Source organism: Glandiceps talaboti, chromosome 7, assembly GCF_964340395.1.
Source record: "Glandiceps talaboti chromosome 7, keGlaTala1.1, whole genome shotgun sequence".
In the NCBI taxonomy this organism is placed as follows: domain Eukaryota; kingdom Metazoa; phylum Hemichordata; class Enteropneusta; family Spengelidae; genus Glandiceps; species Glandiceps talaboti.
In genome coordinates, this window is record NC_135555.1 from 12,228,881 (window position 1) to 12,250,118 (window position 21,238).

General features: G+C 34.1%; 1 protein-coding gene across 1 annotated transcript in view; it reads right to left on the reverse strand.

The window, feature by feature from the left end:
- Positions 1-1,510: 1,510 nt before the first annotated feature.
- LOC144437138 (dual specificity protein phosphatase 22-B-like) overlaps positions 1,511-21,238 on the reverse strand; it is a 55,930-nt gene continuing 36,202 nt past the window's right edge. The window contains exons 6-7 of the mRNA XM_078126000.1: positions 12,999-13,170; positions 1,511-2,482 (exon numbers count right to left, since the gene is read on the reverse strand). Of these exons, the coding sequence (XP_077982126.1) occupies positions 2,297-2,482; positions 12,999-13,170 (358 nt within the window). The 3' untranslated portion in view covers positions 1,511-2,296. The remainder of the gene's footprint in view (positions 2,483-12,998; positions 13,171-21,238) is intronic.

Below are 21,238 nucleotides of genomic sequence, written 5' to 3' on the forward strand. Positions count from 1 at the left end.
GTATGGTATAACATTAACCACACTGATTGAAGAATTTAAAAAATCGAGGTCTCAGTGGTTAAAAAATAAAAATAGCTAAAATAAAGGAATTCCCCAGTAGCCTTAAAACCTAGTGCATTAGGACTGCATGAGATTCCTAGCTGGTACATTTGTGCACCAGTGTTAACTGACTGATATACTGACTTGACCTTTGAACTTCGACCTATGACATCTCGACATAGGAAAATTACAGAACTTTAAATAATTCAAAAGAACTAAGACCATTGCATCAAAATTGTACTGTTGGGTAGCAACAAGTGAATTCTTGCATTTTGTATTTTTTACCCCTCGCATTTTTATTCTACTATAGCTGATTATTAAAAGAAAATGACAATATGGACAAAATACCTTGTTTTGTTTGGGCATCAATAAATGCAAATAGTACCCTGTTGCAGATGAAAATAAAATGTTTGCGTATTCTTAAATTTAAAACTTGCAAATATATAAATGGAAAAAAACAGTAACTTCATATAAAATAGTTTACCTCTCATAAATCTAGCTATACATGTAAGGTTTGTAGAAATGATGATATTATCAAAAATTTAAAAAAAATGTTTGTTTCCGATAACATGACTTCAGAAAATAGGGTAGGTAGGTCAGGATTTTATTTCATTTTACATTTCATTTTTTTTAAAAATTACGTCGACCCAAAGACAAGATACTCGTTGGTCACAATACTTCCATAACAGTTGATGAGGTGTAGAAGTAAATGAAGACAATTATGTGATTCAGAAGTAGACAAACACAATATGGAGACTGTGCTGTTATAGGCTGAAATGACATCATTTCTCTCTGGAATGTGATTTTACAAAAAGTAACCAACGATACTTTGACAAGAAAATTTACAGGGAAATAGAAGTAAATTGTCATAATTTTACCTTTTTGCATGTAAAAAATGTTTAAGGTTGTTTAATTAAACTAGAGTTCGTCTGGTTATCGGAAACACACTATTTTTTTTTTATTTGGCCTAACTGATCGCAGTTTTGTGATTCAGTTTATCATTTCTACAGGCCTAAATTGCAAACAGCTAGGTTTGTTCTAGGTATACCCAACAACGTACTATACACCATGCAGGGAGTAAGCTAGCCAATATTCTGTTTCAAAATAAATAATTCAGTGGGCAAAAAAAGCTGAGAAATGTATTATTTTTTCAATTTTCATCTTTTCATAATTTCAATAATTAGTAAGCATTACTGAAATATGACAAAAATTCTATATTTATATATAAGCATCTTGGGTTTAACATTTTAAAAGAAATTTCAACGTGATTTTAAAAAGAATTATATTTAATTTATAATTATGTACAAGGAATTTGAAATCAATAAATCCAAACAATAAATTCATATAGTGATCAATATTCATCACATGATGAATTATCATGTTTTAGTGTCTAGAAAGACAAATTTAATTTAGATTTGAAACAAATGCACAATTTTCATTCATTTATGCCCAATGCTTGTTCGTAAAAAAAAAAAGTCTATTAAAGGTGCCTAAATGTATCATATACGACTACGGAAAGCAAGCTGTCAGCAAACTAAGATAGACACAAACTAAAACTTTTGTTATTGTATGTGGTAGATTACACAAATGGGTGATAGTATGATGCCGCTGTCTGGGTTATGTGTTTATAATCACCCTGTAATCAAGAAAGAGTTAATACTGAATGAGGTTGAATGTGCGACCACTTGAGAAAAACTTGCGATCAGTACCGCTGCCCTATTCAATTTGAGACTGTAATTACATCATTCAATGTCTATTGTCAACTTATATCAACATGTTCTTTCATAGTTTTTGTTTGTGTCTGTGTTTAATAGCCAGCTACTAGTGATAGTTTCATCATTTGTGTCTGTGTTAGTTAGCTACGAGCTCATAATTTCATAGTTTTAGTTTGTGTCTGATTTAGCTAGCTACTAGCTGATAGTTGACTTGTTGTCATCATGTGCATATAAATTACAATGTGATATTTCCTTGAATCAGACAATTTCCTTGTTCTCAGATTACCAAAATGACAATGCTATCACTTAAAAGTTTCAGGATAGATTATGAGTGTCAACTTAAGGACACCCCTATTCAATGTCCTCATCCTAGCTGTCATCTTCGCATATCTAATAACATCATCTGTATAAACAACACACATAAATAAAATACGATGACAGAAAATAGTCACAAAAAACCCCAAAAAAACTTACAGAATGTTATATTTCCCTCCTGAATGTGAAGATGCTTGACATGTGTAATGTTGGTTGATAACAGGACGCTATTGTTGTGACTCATCAGTTTTTGGTTGACTTTTTTGAAGTCTATCTCTGTAAGCATTGTGAGGCAGTGGATACAAATCTTTTTCAATGCCAGTTTTAGTTTGGTATATCTCAAGTAGTTCTTTTACCAATGCTACATCATCATAAGGACTGTTTGGATATTTCTCCCTCAGACGCTTCCTTTCCTGAAGTGAAAAAAAAACAAAACCCAACAACTGAGTTATGGCTGCAAGTTTATGAAAATTGCCAATTCAGACCATTTCATATTCATTCAACAATGAAGAAATACAGGCAAGGTATATTTATTAGCTAATTACATAGTTACAAATACTAACAATACATAGCTAGGAATCCACAGGTAAATTACAGGACATGCCTGTAACAGCTATGCCCGGGCCGTATAGATCTGTAATAGCATATGAGCAATAACTTATGTAAAGGGTCTGTAAATTTGGTAAGATTTCACAGCGGTATTCACAGACATGTAACAGGGCTGTTAGCACAGGCACATGTACAGATGTGTAATTTCTGACTGTATACATTGCTGAGATCACGACTGGGACATGCACACATGGATCATTGTATTCACAGATGTGTGTACAAGCTCTGTTACAGGGTTTGAATATTTGGTCAGATTACATTGTGATGAAATCAGACCTGTGAACATACCTGTGTATACATCCATACACATGTATACAGTAATGTATACAGTCAATGTACCTACATGTATTGTCACATGTAGAAAAGAAAGACAATGACATGCCTGTATACACATCACTGTATCAGCAGTGTACCTACAGCAATAATGTTGTATACAGTCAATGCATATACATGTATTGTCATATGTATGAAGACACCCTGTGACATGCCTGTACACACATCACTGTATCAGCAGTGTGTCTACAGCAATAATGTTGTATACAGTCAATGCATATATATGTATTGTCACATGTAGAAAAGACAGACACTGTGACATGCCTGTACACACATCACTGTATCAGCAGTGTGCCTACAGCAATAATGTTGTATACAGTCAATGCATATATATGTATTGTCACATGTAGAAAAGACAGACACTGTGACATGCCTGTACACACATCACTGTATCAGCAGTGTGCCTACAGCAATGTATACAGTCAATGTACATACAGGTACTGTCACATGTGCAAAAGACAGACACTGTGACATGCCTGTTATGTATACACATCACTGTATCAGCAGTGTGCCTAGCAATGTAAACAGAAATGAAGTCACATCGCTGTTGACTGGCCTGTGGCTACAAATCTGTTATGACCCTGTGCCACCTTTGCTATTACAGACCTGTACTACAGGAATGACACAGCGTGACAGCACAGGACCTGTTACAGGGGTGAATTTTATGTGGTATGTACCAACTGTGGTCAGGGTTGGAATCCTGGCCAGGGTGTAATTAAATTTCCCATGCTGTAGGCAAGAGGAGTATCATTCAGTTTGACTCTACTGTGTATTCCAGTTTCCTCTTGCATTAACACCTGAACCCATGAGGGTTGGTCCTCGCTGTCTTCTTGGGAGACAAGTTTCTAAAAACTTAAAGAACTATCCTATACATATAAAAGATAATTAACCAAGCAGCCACATCTGATATCTTGAGATATGTACATCAATTTTTCTTGTCAAGAAACTATGCATGATGAGGACTAGTTGAGTATTTGACAAACAATATATTATATATGCTACTCTTTGCAATTGAAATATGAGAACAAAGAACCCTACTTTCACTTTTAATTTTTAGAATCAGGTAACCTTCACTACAACATGCATTAGATGATAGTGTGTCCCCTATTTGATTTGCCAACCTTGGTCTACTTATTTGATGTGACTTCAGTCATAAAAGATGCTGTTTGAGTTTTGTTTGAATCAGTGCTGGTTCAATTGTGCCTACACACTGAGGTGATCAATATTTTCCAACAATACAGACAACGAAATGGGCACACCTCATTTCACTTCAGTGATTTTCAATTGATTTTTCAAAAAGGACAATGCTGACCAACAACTTTCATTCCATGATATAAAGGAGACACAAATAATGCAGAAATAATAATGATGATGAAGAAAAGATTTGGTGTTGCAATAATGATTAACTTTCGATCAATCCCGATCAGGTGTTTGAAAGCCAGTCTTAAAACTTGTAAACTTTAAACTTTATAACTTACAGTATAGTCTTTGTCTGTGGGGTACAGGTAGAGATTTATTGTGGGACAACAGTCATAGCTGCAGGTTGCCATGAATGGTATTTGTATGAGTAATACAAGGTATATCAGCATTCATATGTTCCCACTTATACTACTTAGAACTGTTAGATGCCAGCTAAGACATTTTTTCAATGAATTCTTGGTACCTGAAATAGAACTACCTGTAGGCATGTCATGGTATTTGATGTCTTCCCTTGGTACACCTACTGACTTTTGTTCTACACACTACACATAAATTATTTTAGACAGACGTGAGAATAAGTCAACCTTCCTATTTTGGCTCTCTAGCATGAGGTAAAATACTATTGCAGGTGAGCTAAAGAGTCTAAAATGGGGTCTACTCTACAGTAGTTTTGATTCTACTTGGTCTAAAATCCTATAGCAAATCATACCATTGCCATTTTAATTAATTGTTCCTAAAATGTTATCCCCGAAGGAAAAATACGGGTCTACAAAGTGCAAGATACATTTTGCAATCCTCTACATGTATTTCCTTAATATAGAATTACTGGAAATGTATTTTGGTCTGTAATGTGAGACCTGTACGGTATAAAATGGGTATTGACTTTTGGTCAAAACTGGTCTAAAAATGGTGCCTGGAGTTGGTAGTATTTCATGGCCACAGGTACCCCAGACGTCACTCACATTTTCCTCAACTGAATAAAGCAATATATTGGGTAATAATTAATATGTATATACTTTTTCAATTCATTCAAAAAGATCATAAAAAGTTGTAAATTCTACCCAACACGTGTCCTCTATTTTTATCATCAAACAGCAGACTGACTTGGAGGGGTGTCATAAATCTGTATTTTTTTACTTCGTCTCTGCCATATGAGATTGTACTTTCATTATCATCCTTACAGCTGTCGCCATAATATTAATAAGTGAGAAACCAAGCCAGAAGTATTGCACACAATACTGTGCAGAAACACCAATCTTGAACTCAAGTTTGCTAGGTAATTTGCTGATCAAATAATTTTGGTCTCCTATTGCCAAAATAGCGAGATACTCAGCTATCAGTACAGCGAGGCGGTATAACACTTGTTGCACTGTAAACTACTTTACATGGAGTTGTGTATGTCCTAGTAATGCAAACTTTATGCTACTTCATGGCAAAACTTTGAAAACAATTTAAAAGATCTGATGTGCATCTCTCAGTATGTAATGTACAATAACTACAATTGATGGTTTCAGATTGTCTGAAAGAAATTGTCCAAGTCTGTTTCTTAGGGATTACCACATCCTATCATATCATATGTACCTCTGTTGAACTCTCAAACATTTGATAAACATGGACACAGAGTGTGCCTAGACTTTGCTAGTCTGTGTCTAGACTCTGCTAGTCTGTCTCTAGACTCTGCTAGTCTGTGTCTAGACTCTGCTAGTCTGTGTCTAGACTTTGCTAGTCTGTCTCTAGACTTTGCTAGTCTGTGTCTAGACTTTGCTAGTCTCTCTCTAGACTTTGCTAGTCTGTGTCTAGACTTTGCTAGTCTGTCTGGACTTTGCTAGTCTGTCTAGACTGTGTCTAGACTTTGGTAGTCTGTGTATGGACTTTGCTAGTCTGTGTCTAGACTCTGCTAACTAGCTTGATAATGTCATTTACAGGCAAGTCTCTGCGTAAGTCAAAACGCAATCACTTGTCAAAACAGTCAGTCAAAACAGAATTTCAAAAATTCATTTGAATGAAACCACATACTTCAGATTCTTATAGTCATAAATCAACCACTTAATCAAAGAATAATTATGTTGCTATAAGTAGGAATGAAAATATGTAACAGTTAAAACAATATTATAGAAAGTCAACTCATTTTCATACATATCATCTCTTTAACAGTTTTATCTATACTTAATGGTTTTTATTTGGTGACAAATATACTTATGGGAGATGAAGGTCTCCTATATACAGCATCTGGTAAATGTATCATTATTAGCAATCAGGAAATCTTCATGGGAGTTACAGAGTTCTCTTTTAACAATTAACACATAAAAAGTATAAAAAAAGAAGAAGGACTTCTGTAATTTTTAAAGATACACACATGTGTGATTTTTAACTCTCATATCTAATTTGTATGACATATGCCTGGTAAAGATATTACTATTATTCTTTTCAAAGAAATCTTACCTTTGCAAGTAGGAATTTATTCAGTATTCATCCGAGTATGGATATCATAAATCATAGCCTTTTGCATTTCAGACACTTAACTTGTGGTCAAGATTCTTTGTTTTATACTGATAAGTTCATGTGACACACACACACGTGCCTCTATCATAATTATCGTAAATAACGTTCTGAGAAATGTTAGCTATCCACACTGAAATCTCTTTAGTTTTGACATATAAAAATGACAAATATGACAGACTTCTGCATTTCTTAAGATTTGTGATTAGAAATTTACTTGGGAAAGATTAAAGTGTGTCACATCTCTGACACGTGATATCTGACAATTCTCTTCTAAGAACTGTCCACGCAGACTGTTTTTTTACTTGTAGTGGCAATCAACATATAGAACACAACTCAAAGAATTGTCATTTTCTACACATTTCTGTTGATCACTGTAACAAGACCAGCCACAATGTGTCCTGGAATAACACCAAGGTTCTACCCAGAGAACGTGACGAGTTAAAATGTCACGTAAAGGAAGCCATCTACACCAGACAAAGGAAGTCATGAACAGGGACCTGAAGGACACCAACTATCATCAATTTACAGACATATCATTCCATCAGTTTCAGAGAAACATTAATCATAATTAAATCATTGTGTGATCAAGGTTCGAAGTAGACTGATCAAAACGTCGCATTCCAATTTTCCATTTCAAAATAACTATATTGTACTGTCCTATTGATTCTTGGAATCATGAACAACAACATATCCTCCACTGGGAAAAAACGTATACTTGGATGATTATTGAGTCTGATTTTGAAAGGCAAAATATTTGTATTACCGGAGGTATGTCATTATCACCAATGTTCCTTGTCACATCAATATACTCAAATCTTTTTTAGTTATGATTAATATATAAAAAGTGTAAAAAGCATAGTACATTCTTTAAAGCCTTAAGTTTGAATCCCACATTTCAGTATTAGCACAACCTTAAGTATGGAATTGAACTTTTGAATACCTCCATTAATGAGTTTTGTACTAATGCAAGTTCTTTCATGTCATGTAAACCATAGAATATTATGTGGTTTGAAAAGAGTCGATAAGGGTTCACTGGTCGATATATATACCTGGAAGGTGAAATTTGCATATATGTCATGAAAATAATGGGTAAGCGTGAGCGAGGTCATTATTTACAGCACATGTACAAATTACGGCAGAATGTTGCAGAGGTTTGCACATTAACCCATATTACAGGCCAGTGTGAGGGGATATGTTGTAAAAATATAGCATACTTTTTTAGCCGATCAAAACACATGTCTCATGTTACGCATATTATACAGAAATCTTCTTAGTAATCAAAAAAGTGCAAGATGTACGCACTTCTTAAATTTTAAGGATTTGCAATGAAAAAATCACTTTTGAAAGATAACTCTCAGATCTGTTTCTTTATGGTTCTACCACATGTGCCTGTTTTTAGAGGTATCACCGTAAATGTTTTCTACGAAATCTGAAACCCAAACTCTTTCACATACAACTCCCTTGGCAATCATGGCATAAAAAGTATCATAAATTATTATAACTACAATTTGGAACGTTTTCGTGATATCTATCAGGATGTCTCCACTTGGGACGATACCTATTTCTGCTTTTTTCAAAGTTTCTGTGTATCAAATACCAGCTACAATCCAAGTATCGTTCCTTGAAAATTTTCAGAAAATATGTACAGCTCAGACTGAAGTCTCTTTAGTATTCTTAGTACATAAAAAGTTCCAACGCATGTTATGTATATATGCATAGACTTCTGCATTTTTTCAGAAAATGAAAGTTGTCAAACTTTGGTCATGTTGAGTTAAATTCACTCTTAACTCAGGTCAATGGCTAAATATCTACATATGGTGCTTGTGCAGAAATAAAGCCTCGAAAGTGACAATTTATCACAGAGTTGTTGGTGAGGTGACAGTCTTAAGTGTGTTTATCTCTGTACTAAAACAGAAAGCATGCGGAAAGTAAACTTGAGTTTTATGTTTGTACTTAGAATTAAACTCAGACATTGCAGCTGTTTAAAGTAAGGTTAAATATATATATTATATACCAAATCACTGAAAAACTTACAGAACCGATACTTTCATTAAAATTTTACAACTCTAAAATTAATTGCGTTTCTGTGAAATTTGGACATGTCAGTGAATGAAAGGAAACAGAAGGATAGAAGAAATTCATAAAATCTACAGATAGTGTGCTTTACTGTTCTCTTAATTTTCTTTCCTTCCTGCTTTTCCCTATTACTCTCCACCTTCACCAGCGTATGTTTCTGTGATGGACGTTCAAGATAAATATCCCTACCAGTCTGTGTGTATAAATGTTTCATTTGATGATTACAATACATATGTAGTTAATATATATATATATGACTAAATAGCTGGAAACTTGTAGATTTGAGATTTTACTAAACTATAATACATGCAAAGTACTTATAAAAAAATGTACTTTTTTACTCAAAAGAAAATGTCATAGTTACGCAGGATATGAAAGCATATTCATAAACTTGGGGTTCTGGAGAGTCATTTCATGATTTTTAAATCATATATATTATATGTGACTGCCAAGATATATCACGATGTGGGACATATGCCTTATTCATTCATGTGTTCCTCATCCATGTTCAGTGGAGGTTCTTGCTATGGACATGAAATTGTCTAATGAAGTCACTTGTATGTGAAAATGCAACAAAAAACAAACAAAACGTACATACACAACACATACAGAGACATAGACACAGACATAGACACAAACTCAGACACACACCACACAGACAGACAGACAGACAGACAGACAGACACACAGACAGACAGACAGACAGACAGAAAGAGACAGACAGACAGACAGACATACAGACAGACAGACAGGCACACACACACACACACGTACCATCCTTGTTGATGTTGATGTTTGGTTAGTTGTAAATTAATCAGGCACATGATTCCTACATGCAAGCTCAGTTTTAAACGTAAGTGAAAAATCAAGATTTCAAAATCCTACATTAGGCCTGAAAAAAATAGTTTAGTTCGAGTTACCCGACCCCCACCTAGTTTTTCACTGCGTAAACTTTTTTTTATGTATTCCAGAAAAAAATAATAAATCGCAAAAACTGTATGAAGTCTCACTAGAAATAGTGGATGCAGAAACTGACATCAACTTAAAAAGACAATATAAAACTATTCTTCCAATCTGTAATGGCTGTACATCTGATAGGAAGAAATAAATAACAGAGACCATTTGGAAACAATGGAAAACCTGAACTAGACACTCACACATAAAAAAAAAAAATTACAAAATAAAATAAAAATCTACCTACCCCATCTATTTTAAAATTGAGCGTAATCAGAACCACACAATTTTTTTTTGTATTAGGCTTTATTAATGCATTTACTATTTTTAACATCAAACTTGTGAATGTTTACACAGTTTTAAGACTGACAAAGCAGCAAATTATTAAAACAGAATGTAAAAGTGATTTTGTTTCTGCCTTGAGTTTTTTCTAGTCTTTTAACCTAGACATTTATAATGTGCATTCACTTTCACTACAAATTTATAGTCTGAATTGTGCAATAAAACTTATTATTTACAGACGGGCTCAAACCTTTTTTTATTGGCATGGAAGGCTGGGACCACAAATCATGTTGTTTGTTTACCATTACTGTAAGTTATTACTGAACAGGAAACTTCAACAAGCAAATCATAAATTCATAAAAAAACACTGAAGATTCTGGCTGCAATTATGTGATAAGGAACCTATATTGAGGTAGAGCTACACTGTGAGAAACAGATAAATCACAAAGCTTTTTCTCAATTTTTTTTTTTGATTGATAACTAAATGAGATTATTTTAAGCGCAATAACATTTGGTGCATAATGAAAGTAATAAAATCATGGAAAAGGGGGTCAAAGTGCAACTTGCAGCACCTGAAACTTTATCGTTTAGAATTCGAAATAAAGTATTGTTCCATTCATTAATCAGTTAAGCCCCTATTTTTGTACTTTATTACTGTAACTTTAACTTTCTTGATGGTAATTTTCATCTGCGCTTTGCTGTCCTTTGTTTCAAGGGGAGTGCCACTCCAGGAAGTAAATAAAGGTATTTTTGTAAACTTTGGGTTCTGGAGAGCCATGATTTCATGATTTAACACCACATTAAATTTTACCTGATTGTCAAGAAACATCAAATTCAAACCTTTTCACCTTCACTGTTCAAACAGTTGTTCTATGTTGCCCCATGGGTGTCTCGCCAGACATGCATATGTATTAGATGAACATTGAATATTCATTACTCTTGAGTGCTTATTACCTTCAGATAAATAGCTATGAATATTTACATCTTATACATATGCCTGTATGTCTGCTAACTCCCATGAGGCAACACTGGATCACTGCTAGGACAATGAAGATGAAACAAGTTTTGATTTGGTTTTTCTTGGCAATCGTGTGAAATTTTTATGATATTATAAAATCGTGAAATGACTCTCCAGAATCTAGCATTTATGAAAATAGTTCTATTGCCTGGAGTCGTGTTCCCCTTTAATTCAATAGCTCAAATAATCCAATTTAGATAAAATATTACTCTTTGATAAGTTTTAACTGTTAAACTCATTGTCAAAAAGTTAAGTTAAAGCTGCCCCTCCCAACAATGAAAATGTGTACTCTCATCAATCTACAGTTTATGTAGATCAAAACTAAAACAAAGATAAATGCTAGGATTGGTTGGTAGGGGTTAGCGGCATGACATGGGACACACTTCTTACATCAATAGTTATCAAATGAAATCTGCAATGAGGAGGGTTAAATCCTGGTTGCAGCAGTATAAGGTATATGTGTGTGTCAACTACTCAGCCACCTATCGTTAAATTTCATGGCAATTTTATTTTCAACACATGTAACTTCATAAAATGATAAGGCTCAAATCCCCTCATTTGACAATCGTAATGATGTTCACCTACAACTTTATTGCAGTGTACAGCATGCACCCAAACTTGTCAGTGCCCCTTTGTGGCATAATATCTAATATCACCTCCTCATACACTAGAACCACTACAATGAGTAACACTGAAGTAAAGCACTTTCTCTATGTGCTACACTCATTTATAGCATTCATATCAAATGTAAAAGTATACTGTTTCAATTGGTTTAATTACAAGCCTAGCATGTGGCCTTTTCTAATGTGGTCAATTAGCAAATGAAACAGTACACGCTTACACTTGATATGGATGCTATAAACGATTGTGGTACATACAGAAAAATGCTTTACTTTGATGTTATGGGTTGTAAATTCCATTCTACAGAGTTCCACTACATGAAAGGGCTATACTGCATGGTTGTTATCACAATACTGTTGTACTACTGTCAGGACTTTCCAAGAATCATTCCAAGTCTATCCCAGTCATCCAGGAACGGCAGTGCAGAGCACCTGCAGGCTCTGTATAAATAATTGCTTGGGTTATTGCTTTAGGACTATCCCTAAAATCTGCACTTGTCTTGTGTGTCAGTACACTAGCAAAGACCACCTCCTTGCCTTCCATTCTTATAGCAATTATGAAGTCTATGCTAAACCTACTGTCAAGCTATTATTATGCCTATATTCAGAAATATTGGAAAACACTTCTTACTGGATTATGACATTAAAAGTACATTTCTAGGGAAATATATTACATCAGGTGAGGGGGATGAAAATGAAAACAAAAGTGTCAAGTGTGCCATAACATAACTGACAACTGGCATTACAAACATATCATTACTATGGAAATCAAGGTAAAGGCAAACTAAGACAGCTCACAAACTTAAACTACTGTGACAACATGTTGATATAAGCTATCAATAAACACTGATGTAATTACACTCACAGTAGGGTGGTGTCTCTGATAACACACTGCTGTCAAGTGGCTGCACATTTTAACCTCATTAAGTGTTTACACTATCTTGATTACAGGATGATTATATCTACATATAATATTATAAACCAAGCCACCACCACTACCATCAACTTGTGTATATACCATACGCAACAATAGTTCAACTTTTAGTTTGTGTTCATCTTAGTTTGCCTTTTATAGTTTGATTTCTGTAGTAGTATCACATATACCAGATACTACGGTCATTGTAATAATTAGTGGGCATTCTAGTAATACTCTCTGAATATTTATCTTCTAAACCATGTATAACCCCACCCCCCACCCACCCGTAAAACAGCAAAACTCATTTCTACAGCCAAAATAATAATTATGGAATATTCAATCTGTTGGACTATAAATTCAAAATTGAATTCTATAGTCAAAGTATGGTAGTCTTACAACCATGCAGTGTAAATACCTACCGCTTTCAGTATGGTGTGTTCATATTCTTGTAACTGCTTCTGAAACCCATAATTTGGTAAGGCCACTTGTCTTGCACATTTCACCGCTCTCAGGCCATCCTGCCAACATACATCACTGACAGTAATGATATATGCTACTGTTAATGTCACACTTCTTGACATTCCGGCCAGACTGGAAGAAAAAGAAAGCCAAAGAAAACCTTTGTGTTAAATTTCATTTTAAAAACTCTTTTGCAACTAACAAAAGCTGTAATTGGCCAGGGTTTCAAACCCAGTTTCTCTTAATGTTACACTTCTTGACATTCCGGCCAGACTGGAAGAAAGAAAGACAGAGGAAACCTTTGTGTTAAATTTCATTTTAAAAACTCTTTTGCAACAATAAACAAAAGTTGCAATTGACTTTAAAGGCCAGGGTTTCAAACCCAGGTTCTCACATTAGTGTTATCGTATCAATGTAACCATAAGGCTCGTTCGTTTGTTCTGAACCAAATTTTTCTGTAGCTCTGCTAAACAAGTGTTTTTCATACCCAGATTTTAATCCTACATGGATTTGGGCCTTTAAGTGGATGTCTGCATACATATCCTATATCCTTGCTGCTATAATTACATTATAGTCACTATATATGTTTAGTAGTATCTGTGACCACGAAAATAGAAGCTGATATTAAATGTTACTTCAAAATCTCTTTCACAACAGAAATTGTAGTGAACGCGAAATGTATGTTTACACGTATACATGCATTAATCATGTCCTGGTTGCTATAAGTTACAGTCACGGAAATTTTTTTTTTCCATAATGTTTGTGACCAGGACAATAAAAGTTGACTCGCTTGTTCATTAGCTGCGACATAAAATGTTACGAGATTGCTAATGGTTTAAATAAGTTGAAATTAGATACAGGACTGGAAGGTTCTAATATACACTGTACAGTCCAGATGTCAGTTGTAGACCGGCAACAGTACAGCTGTACATGTACAACAAACAGGAGGACACTCACTTCAACATTAATATGATAACGACCTATATACACACAGGCTAAACTAGTTTTATTACATCTTAAACAGACTCATTTTTAGATGGACTGCATTTGTATACATGATAGATCTTGGCACTTCCATCAAGGTCTATGTATCACATTGTTTCACTGTTTTTACACTTGATGTTTCAGGACTGAAGTGTAATACATATATTTATGAAATGAAAGAAGTGTTGACAATTGCTAGCCCAGACACTTTGTTTATTTTTAGTGTTTTTAGTTTTTGTTTGTTTGTTTGTTTGTTTGTTTGTTATTAACTTAGTAATGTTTTTTGGTTTTTTTTTTACATAATGATTGTTGTTTTTGTATGTTTCACATTGTAGTTTCTTCCTGTTCTTAAATTGAACGTGTATGAAATGGCACAAATATTAAAATAAAGGTTTTTTGATCATTCTCAGTGTCTCATATTATGACATTGTTTGACTGTTGTTACATTTAATATTTCAAGTGGAATGCAGTTCTATACATGATGTATGAAATGGCACAAACATTGAAATAACAGTTTTTTGATGATTCTCAGTGTCTCATGTGTGTATTGTTAAACTGTTTTTTAAATTGAACATTTCAGATGAACTCCACTCATAGATATACACATACGATATGCTGGAATATGCTGATGATTCTCAGTTTTTGATATTACATGTTTTTTTTTTTTACATTTGATATTATTTGATGTGAGACATAGTCATTTAAACATAGTAAATGGTAGACATACTGAAATACAGGTTTTTATGATTGATAAAGATAATTAAGGACAATGTTGGTTTTTATATAGCGCTTTCCCACTTTGTGTTTGAAGCGCTTTACAATTATTACCCCTGGTACAGACCAATAGCGACACAACAGCCCTTTATACTTCCTCAACTCCCTGGGGAGCATACAATTCATGGCGGCCTCTACAAATGCATATGATTAAAGCATTCACATTGCAACCTCTATCCTACCAGGTCCCCAGTTATACAGCTGGGTTGACTGAGGCACAATCATGGTTCAAATCTTGCCGAAGGACTTTAGCCATTCAGAAACAAATGGCAGCGATGGGGCCAAGTTGGCCACCCTAACCATTCACCCATCATGACTCCATGATTTTCTATCGGCCATTTGTAACATTATCTAACTGTATTCGGAGAATGTTGTAACAGTTGGACCAACTCTGTCACTGGATTGGATAATGTTTATTAGTTTTCCAAGTAGTATTCCAATGAGCATGTTATTCATTTTTTTTTTTTGAAAGCATATTATTAGCTATCCAGGACACCACACAATGTAAGTATCTCAAACTTGAAATAATCAACAAAGTGATTATAAAATCATGTGCACAATATACAGGGTATCACATTGAACTACTTTTAAAGTTTTGGCAAACCAACTCCACTTAGCTGTCCCCAATTTGTCCCAGGTCTTTTGATATTTGATCATTGTCTTGTTTGTTGACAGATTATTTCAAACATCATAAAATGATCAAAAATGACTTTTATGATTTTGTTATTTCAGCACCCACAGCCATACTGTACTGTAAGAAATGACGTCATGTGACAATCATGGGGTAATATATTGTCATGTGATTGCTAGTGACAAATCAGCACCAAGTACTGCCACATGGTTGCTAACAACAAATCAGCACCAAGTACTGCCACATGGTTGCTAACAACAAATCAGCACCAAGCAATATATTACACAAACTTTGTGATTAAGTAAATATTTGTTTTGCATGCTTTCAAGCTAACTCCAGGAAATAAGCTGACAACTGAGTCGAGGGTGACATTTTACATGCATCAAATTTTTGACCCAATATCCCGGAATTGAATCCACTTCCAAAAATACCACTTATAAAGTAAAATGAAGAAACAGTAGCATCCATACACACATTACCAAAGAAAAGTACCATCTAGAGTGAGAGTGAAATAAAGTTTGCATGAAATGTTTTTGAAAACTAATTAATGAGAACACTAGTATGAAATATTCCGGGTTTTTCTAGAGGATTTATTGTAGTTAGATGCGTGGGTTTACAACAACCCCAGTCTAGTACATTCATTGTATATCATAAAGTGAACATACTGGCATACAGTGTTTAATATTGGCAAAGTTCCAACAGGTCACCAAATATGGTGTCCAAAATATTGATTTCCAGAAAACACTTTTATGTCATCTTTATGGAACTATATACAACCTACTAATCTGGGGTGAAATGCAAACATGTCAAATTGTGTCCGTGTTCATTCTAGTCTAGTTCCTACATGGTATCGTTACGATTTACACATTGTGGATTAGTTAAAGACCGAGTTGGCATCCAGACTAAATTTGTTCATACAAATGCAAACTATATATTATAGTCATGTACCTATGCAGTCAGACAAACTTTAAAACTATTTTATATACCTTTGCAACACTACATGTGGGTGGTATCGATATTAATAATCTTTCTTCTTTTTTTTTCAATTTTGGAAATTGGAGTCACATCATTTCAATTTACGAATTTTTTTCTTAAAAAAGAAATTTCTGATTTTCAGTACACATTTTTTAGATTTCTCTTTTTCCGTATTTTTAAAATTTATTTGGTGGGGTGGGGGGTTCCCGGTTTAGGTGTGTGTATGTGTGTGTGTGTGTGGGGGGGGGGGTTCCCAGTTTAAATACATGTACTTATTCTGATTTCTGTGAATTTCAAATGTCAATCCTTAGAACATGAGAACATGACCACAGAATTATATACATGTAATTTTTGTGATCAAATTTGTGTGATTCTTTTCAATTATCTATCCTAAATTTTGGAACTGAACTAAGAGATGTCTCTATTCACAGTGTTTTTGAATATGGGAATGCTGGTACGGGGTGGGGGTGGGGGATTTGGAGGGGTGAGGGTATGGAGTGATCAGATAAAATTGTATATATTTCCATACAATGCACATGTATAATAATTCTAATTCTACTAAACTTTGATAGGGATTTCAATGAAATACCAGACGAGCTTAGGCATACTTCACCTACTTAGTTTGGAAAGAATTATATTACAAATAGTTTTCAAAATGTCAATATGCTACATTCTTGTCCACAATAAGACATTTCACTGAGTTTGGGAAAGAATTAAACTATTAATATTTTACAATTTTGTCTAAAATAAACACATTTCTCTGAATTTGTGTACAAATTATGCTATAAATAGTTTTCAAAAGTCTCTCTCTTAAGTCTGAGTACTTATGATAAGTACAGCATTCTTATAACACATGGAAGAGATTATAATTTCAATAGTTTTCAAATATTTTACATTTATTTTGGTGTGTATTCTGCTGGTTCATAGAATTTGGAAGGCTATGACAATGTGATGACGTGATAGGTTTTTACTTGTCAATAAAGATGGTTGCCTTTTATGGTTTTCTTTCTAAGAAAATTCTCTTGATCTCTCACATGTGAGATACACATAAATATTTGCACAAGTTATTTTTTCTAACTAGATGGTATGGAGCTTGTACGAATGGGATGGTGTCCAATATAAATTGATTGTTTTTTTTGTTGCTTTGGTGCTATACTATATTGAATAGGTATTTTTGCTAACACAGACAATATACATACACACAATCACACACAGACATAAATATATACAAACAAATACATATGTATGTACGTACGTACGTACACACATATGTACAAACACATGTATACACATGCATACACATACATATTTATATACATTCATCTATATTTCAATGTGTTTAATGTATGAAATCATGTCACAGTAATTTCTCTTACAATAGATAATAAAGTTTTATTGTATCTTGTATCTTGTAAATGCACCACAGACAAACTAAGACAAGACAGGTACACCTCAACACAACCTCCAACACAAAAAAACACACACCTCCACCTTCTTCCTCTCCCAACACACCCCCACACACATATACCCCCCTACACACACACACACAACGTGAGCAGATGATATGTAATTTTTAAAAGTACACATTATAGTCCTGATGAATTTTTTCTGCTTAGAAAAAGAGCAATGATAATTGATTGGCAGAAATCATAGTAAACTTTATATTTGCAGATTCCGTTATTACAAGTTTGACACACTTTTTTACGTTCACAGTACGAGTCTTCTCAGTGGTGAGTAATATTTGAACTCTATTATTGTTTATTATGGGATAAAGTTTGGGGTTTCCCTCAATATTACCATTTTGTTTGGAATGTGTCTCAACATGTGCAGTATATGCTAATTTCATTTATTTGTTTTAACAAACGTTAATAAATTAAACATATTTGAGATATTTTCTGAGTATTGTTTTCAAAATAAAGTGTTGTTTATTGTGTAATTTATCTTGGAACCAATATATCAGCTACTCATTAATGGAACGATGTTGTTTTAAGTATATGATTCATTACGATGGAACAATACACGCACATGGACTGATCAAGAGGGCAACATCATACATCTGTTTCCTCAAGGGACTGCAGGTCACCCCAACACAGCCGGTTTCCCCGAGGGCAAGGCCCAAGGGAAAAAGTCTGAGTTGGGGTGACACACACGCCAGAGGGAAACTGATATATAATGTTGCACGAGTACGATCAGTCAACATGTGTTTTGGAACACACCACATCATTTACGGCATTCTATGTCATGTCTAAAGAGTACATACAAGGTACATGTACATCGTAGTTTCCATATGACAACAGTGAATGTAGATCGAAAAGAAACGCAGTAATCTGAAAAAGTTTACTTCTTTAATAATTGCTAACTTTATTCATTCCAAATCTTTTCTGACAGTAAGATTGTCTTTAAAAAAACTGTAAAATCTGTGAAGTTTCTACTCTAGCATCTACGTCACCAGCAGGTGGTAACATAATCGCCTGCTGTGAAAACATGTACATGTGCAAATGATGCATCAGTCATCAGTTTTTAGTGATGTCGCCCATACAGGCATCATCACAAAAATTGTTGACTGGTAAACATTATTTGTGTTGAACAATACAAAAAGTCTACATACCACGTGATAAAGATTATAAATTAAACTTTTCTTCAAAGCTCTAATTATCAAAGATTATAAAAACAAACTTTGCTTCAAAGCTACCATTAAAATTTACATTCACATTTAATGACAGCAGTTTTAAAATCAAATTTCAATGTATTTTACATTCAAATTACAACAAATTCAAATTACATTTAGACAATTCCAAATTAAAATGTTTTGTTTTGATAATGATAACTATTTACTCATTTTTTTCTTTTCATCTTGGAAATATATGGAAAATTTAGTGATAGAAATCCACACTGTATCTGCCCTTTTATTAATTCATTCTCGCAAACCAGTGCTTTTATTTCTTCTACAACACTGCACGTTTTGGATGGTGCTGTAAAAGAGACTGTGGTTTACGCCGATTCTATTAATTCAACTGCTCTGCTACTGTAACCACCTGTTAGTTTGTTGCTCTTTCTTTGTAATAATATGTACTTGTACCCCGACCAAGAGTTCTTCTTAAGTAATGTTTCACCTGTTCAGGTCAACAGGCTTTGTCAAACTGTACATTTCCTGGCTTTACTACTAGGTGGCATAGTGGCAATGATGTGATCATAGTGGTAAAGTCACCAAACTGACAGTTTGACAAAGTCTGTCGACCTGACTTGGTGAAACGTTACTTGTAAGTAATCAGAACCATTGGTTGTGGTACAAGAGCGTATTATTAGTATGTTTACCAACCTGATGAACATGTTTAAGGATTTCTTACTTCATTTATGCAATTTCAATATAAAATGTATATTGTTGCAGACCTCAAGTTACTATGTTGTGTTTTGTATTAAGTTACGTTGTTATTGCTAAAACTTTATAAGGTGGACCAGTATGCAACTGAGCTTTTTTCCTCTGGCTAGGTCTGTGTAAAAGTATACATATGTGTTTACTTGAAATACATACTACTTGAAATACATATCCAGAAGCAAATCTGAGTAAACGTCCGTTGTAGAGTGGAGTTGAACGTGCATGAAGAGGTTTAGATTATTGAGACTGTTGTGTTCTTAAATGACTTGTATTGATGATTATTACATATGTACCAGAGATTACTTGCACTGGTGTATGCCCATACTACTAGTGGTATTTCCACTGCAGTGCAATACTGAAAACATTATTGCATACCTGCATGCAAATGATATGCAAATGAGGATGCAATCATTCGCTACACACGAAATCGCGTGATAGTGCTGTATGATTTTTATGACTTTTTAAAATGGAAATTTGCCATTTTAGATAAACACATGTAATAATAACAGAACCCCATGCCATGTGACTTGCGCTCACATGTCATGGGGTTCTGTCATATTAAAATTGGGTCATATTAAAATTGGGTCATGTAATCATTTTATATCATCTAGTGTTTTTTTTAAGGCATGCAAATGATATGCAAATGAGGATGCAATCATTCGCTACACACGAAATCGCGTGATAGTGCTGTATGATTTTTATGACTTTTTAAAATGGAAATTTGCCATTTTAGATAAACACATGTAATAATAACAGAACCCCATGCCATGTGACTTGCGCTCACATGTCATGGGGTTCTGTCATATTAAAATTGGGTCATGTAATCATTTTATATCATCTAGTGTTTTTTTTAAGGCTGATGAACTATGGTAACAAGATTTTGAGGGGGGGGGGGGGGAGGTTTGCTGGGGTGGTCCAAAGTATTGTATGTATGTATGTGTGTATGTATGTATGTATGTGTGTGTGTGTGTATGTGTGTATGTATGTATGTATGTATGTATGTATGTATGTGTGTATGTGTGTATGTATGTATGTATGTATGTATGTATGTGTGTATGTATGTATGTATGTATGTATGTATGTATGTATGTATGTATGTGTGTATGTGTATGTGTGTGTGTGTGTTTGTTTGTTTATATTAAATTCGTGTATGAAATGACCAAGTAATGATCAGAACACTTGCAATGAAACTGAAATATTGGTTATATTTGGTTTTGAGATGAAACAGATCATTGTAAATGGTGCACACTTTTGAATAAATCTTAACTATTAAAGCTCTTTTATCAAAGATGTAGTATTTCCAGTTATTGCAGTCGAATCAAGATAAATAGCCTTCAGTTATACAAAACATGGCACAATATATTCAGCTTTATACCGCCCTTAAAAAAACATTGTCATCTTAGAATTCCTAGCAAGTATGCTTCCATTTGCAAAAAAACACAATTAACATGTGTTTAACA